Source organism: Lycium ferocissimum, chromosome 2, assembly GCF_029784015.1.
Source record: "Lycium ferocissimum isolate CSIRO_LF1 chromosome 2, AGI_CSIRO_Lferr_CH_V1, whole genome shotgun sequence".
NCBI classification, from domain to species: domain Eukaryota; kingdom Viridiplantae; phylum Streptophyta; class Magnoliopsida; order Solanales; family Solanaceae; genus Lycium; species Lycium ferocissimum.
In genome coordinates this window covers 36,916,194-36,919,671 of record NC_081343.1, presented here as the reverse complement: position 1 = coordinate 36,919,671, position 3,478 = coordinate 36,916,194, and the positions used below count along the sequence as shown (strand labels likewise).

Here is a 3,478-nt window from a genome sequence, read left to right as displayed (position 1 = left end):
TAACTTATCCATTAATACTTTAGAATATTTTTCTCTCTCTACCTAATTTACTTTTCCTACCCAGTAAAATATCTTTTCTGATTTACCCGATTATTTTTTGCCACTTAATTTTTTTTCCCTAATAGACCCATTATTCAATTGGTGATATTTTCCATTTTTTCAATTATGATGCTTACTAATTCACATAATGTAGACCCCATTATTCAGTTGGTAATTGTATATTTCTGAAAGAGTTGTCTATATTCTCGAAAATATCACCATTAAAGAGTTGTCATGATTGAAAAAAAAATGGAATATTAAAATAGCAAGAGAGAGAATATATTTTAATATACTAATGGATAAGTTATTATGTAATCATGGTTAGGGCCTTGTTTTAGTCAATTAAATCTTGATCATTAATTCTAATTCAATTATATTGTGTCTCTAATCCAAGATAGAATTTGAGGAAAATGGAGAGAAAGGAAATGGAGAGGAGCCCAATCCGTATGACAATACCTTCCTATAAACGCCGTTCTATATGGCGGCCTCGCCAACTGGCTTTGGCAGTCAAAACTTCCAACAACTCTATAAATTTGTCTCATTCTTTCTTTCTCTTTGCAGTCCAAACGGGGCATAACATGCACTTTGTTCAAATAAAATAGTTTGAGTTTGCACATTGAATAAAGTAATACTACAAAGAAAAGAGAGTGATATGACCGGGAAAAGAAAAGAAAGATGAAAATTCAACGACCCATATCCAGGCCAGCTGCTTCATGAGAAGCCAAACTAAAGTTAGTAAAATAGTACTGTAAACGTAATGGTGCCCACAAATTGAGAACAGAAAAAATCTTTTGTCACACTTTCCAATTTTCACACCTTTGGCTGTCCTTTCTTCCATCAAACAAAAAAACAGTACTTCCCATGTCCACACAGTGCCTACATGCTTGCTTATTTACAAAAACACAAATTGCCAACTTAAATAAAAGATTCTATAAGCCTAGTCCTAATTTTTGACTTGCTAATTCACAACTAACTTCAGCTAATCCAACTCTAGAGTTAGCCAGATCAAATTCCATCCAGAAATTTTGTTGGTGATGATGTCCAATGACGTATGCCTCTATCCCTAATAAGTCTGAATTTCCAATTGTAAAACAATACACTTGATCCTTCCCTCGTGTCACCCCTGCTAATTTGTAAAGTAATTTTTCACCAGTGACACTCATTTCAACACCTGGAAACATTAAAGTTACCGCAGGTAACGTTGGTAGTGTCGTACGAGTCGACTCCACTAGATAACACAAGTCCATTGCCCCTTGGAATACGAAATTTGGGTCATTCAAGATCCTCAACACACCTTTGGTCTGCCTCATGAACTCATTTTTTAATGCGGTGTAAACCGGGCCAAGTAGGAACGTAAATTGGGTACCCGAGTCAACCATGGTTTGACCCGCTCCAGTATGATCCGGTACGTATACGGATTTGGGCAAGGGTAAAACCGTACCCGCAACTTTAATTCCTTCCAATTGGACCGTATGTTTTACGCGGTCAAAATAGGGTAACGGAGTTGACATTTGAACTAACGGAGTGTATTTTCGGGGTCTGAGCCATGACAAATTTGCTTCTCCGAATAACAGAACGCCGTTAGAGTCACGACCCGAAATGCAATATGAGAATTTCGGGTAACCCGTTTGTGAAACGAAAGATAACGCTCCACGGTTCATTCCTATTAACCCGGTTGTCTTGGAGTCTTCATCCGGGTTTGAACTTGAACCCGAGTCCATGCACCCAAACACCATCCCGGGTAAATTCAAATTGTCGATACGGAAAGTCTCCGCAGCGAGATTACCTGTTGGAAAATATTATTTTAATTCATGTCTAATTTGAATTTATAGTCAGAATTATATATGAATAGATTTTTATCAATTTTTAATCAAAGTAAGTTTCGTACTTTATCCTCAGTTTCAAAAGATTGTCTTGATTTAAATTACAAGAGTCAAACTAACTAATATTCGGTGTGAATTCGGACATAAAATCTTTAATTTTTTAAAATAAAAAATACATACTTAGAAACTAAATAAAAAGTACTATAAGTAAGAAAAGTTAACAATTCAAAATATTTAGAAAGTATTTGAAAAAATGATAAGTAGTTAAGGAACATATCCTTTTACTGTCCAAATAGTAATTAAGACAATATTTTTGGGATGGAGAAAATATTACTACTAAATAGGGGCACTGCTAGTTATTTTATTTTATAGTACGGAGAATTGTAGAGAGCATTATGGGATTCTTGAGTTTATGAATAAAATATTTTTCTTGGTTACCTTCAACGGAAGAAGCATCGGCATATGACAGAGTAGCATGGCAGAGTTTTTTCGGGTCACAAGAAACGGGTACAGAGAAATCCCGGGTTTTTGTTCTGCATGTAGTGGAAGAACAAGGGACAGCAGAGTAGGAAGAAGAAACTAGTGGGTTGAATGTGGAAGGTGTGGTTGGAGTCTTCTTGCAATGAAGCCAAGAGAGTTCACTCCCGGTATCGAGGACCATAGTAACTTGCTGTGGAGGCGAGCCAACAGATAGAGAGACAGTAAGGGAAACATTATGGTGGAAAGCAACTCTATTAGGAGGTTTTGGGAGGGACATAGATGATATTTTCTTGGCTCTTAGGGGTAGAATCACTGATTGCTTAGTAGATAAACAAGGAATTAATTGCATGAAAAAGGTAGAGAATATAAGGAGAATAAAAAGGAGAAGATTTTTAGAGGAGTCCATAGCAATATGGATAAAACAGAGGTCTTGTTATGAGCTTCTGTTCATGGAGCATATATGGAAAGAAATTGGAGGGATGTTTAAGTGGTTTTGAATGTTTGAGGCTCTTTCTTTTATACTGAGAAAGTTCAGTGTAATCCCCTAAATTTCTACCTTATTTCTACCTTTGTAATGTAGACAGGCTATTTTATAGAGAACTGTCAAGTCGAAATTATAAACGAAAAGACCACTCAGCACTCATCTCTGAATTGTTTTGTTGTTAGTGTAGTTGTTGAGTCTGTCCCCTTCGTACAATAATACTATGGCGGAAAAACTGGCATATATATAGATGAAGAGATGCATATTTACAGCTTTAAGAATCTTTGTACGAAGTGACGTCAGTACCCATATAAACTCAAGAGATTTTGGCGAACTGTAGTTCTCTTTTCTTCTTTTTAAAAACAAATTTCAATATTATCGTGGCCCATGTAAAGTGGATAAAAATATTTTGGCGTGTTTGTTATATGAATCTACTAATATTCATACCCGTGCGATGCGCGGATAAAATTAAAGAATATTAATCATATTAAAATATGATTTATGAGATACTTTTCACTTTTCGAGAGTTAATTTGATTAAACTTTGAAGCTAAATTGGAATAGATTAACTCAATATTTGTAATTAATATTTTATTTGAAAACTACATGAAAAATAAGTTATAACGTTTACCATATCAATTTGGTAAAAAAAATAT

At 34.9% G+C, this 3,478-nt stretch overlaps 1 protein-coding gene across 1 annotated transcript; it reads right to left on the bottom strand.

The window, feature by feature from the left end:
- Nucleotides 1-735: 735 nt before the first annotated feature.
- LOC132036059 (aspartic proteinase PCS1-like) lies at nt 736-3,047 on the bottom strand. The gene is made up of 2 exons (XM_059426290.1): nt 2,301-3,047; nt 736-1,825 (listed from the first exon to the last, which is right to left on the bottom strand). Exons 1-2 carry the CDS (start codon nt 2,746-2,748, stop codon nt 969-971), a joined length of 1,305 nt encoding a protein of 434 aa, XP_059282273.1. The 5' UTR covers nt 2,749-3,047; the 3' UTR covers nt 736-968.
- Between the last annotated feature and the right edge of the window lie 431 nt (nt 3,048-3,478).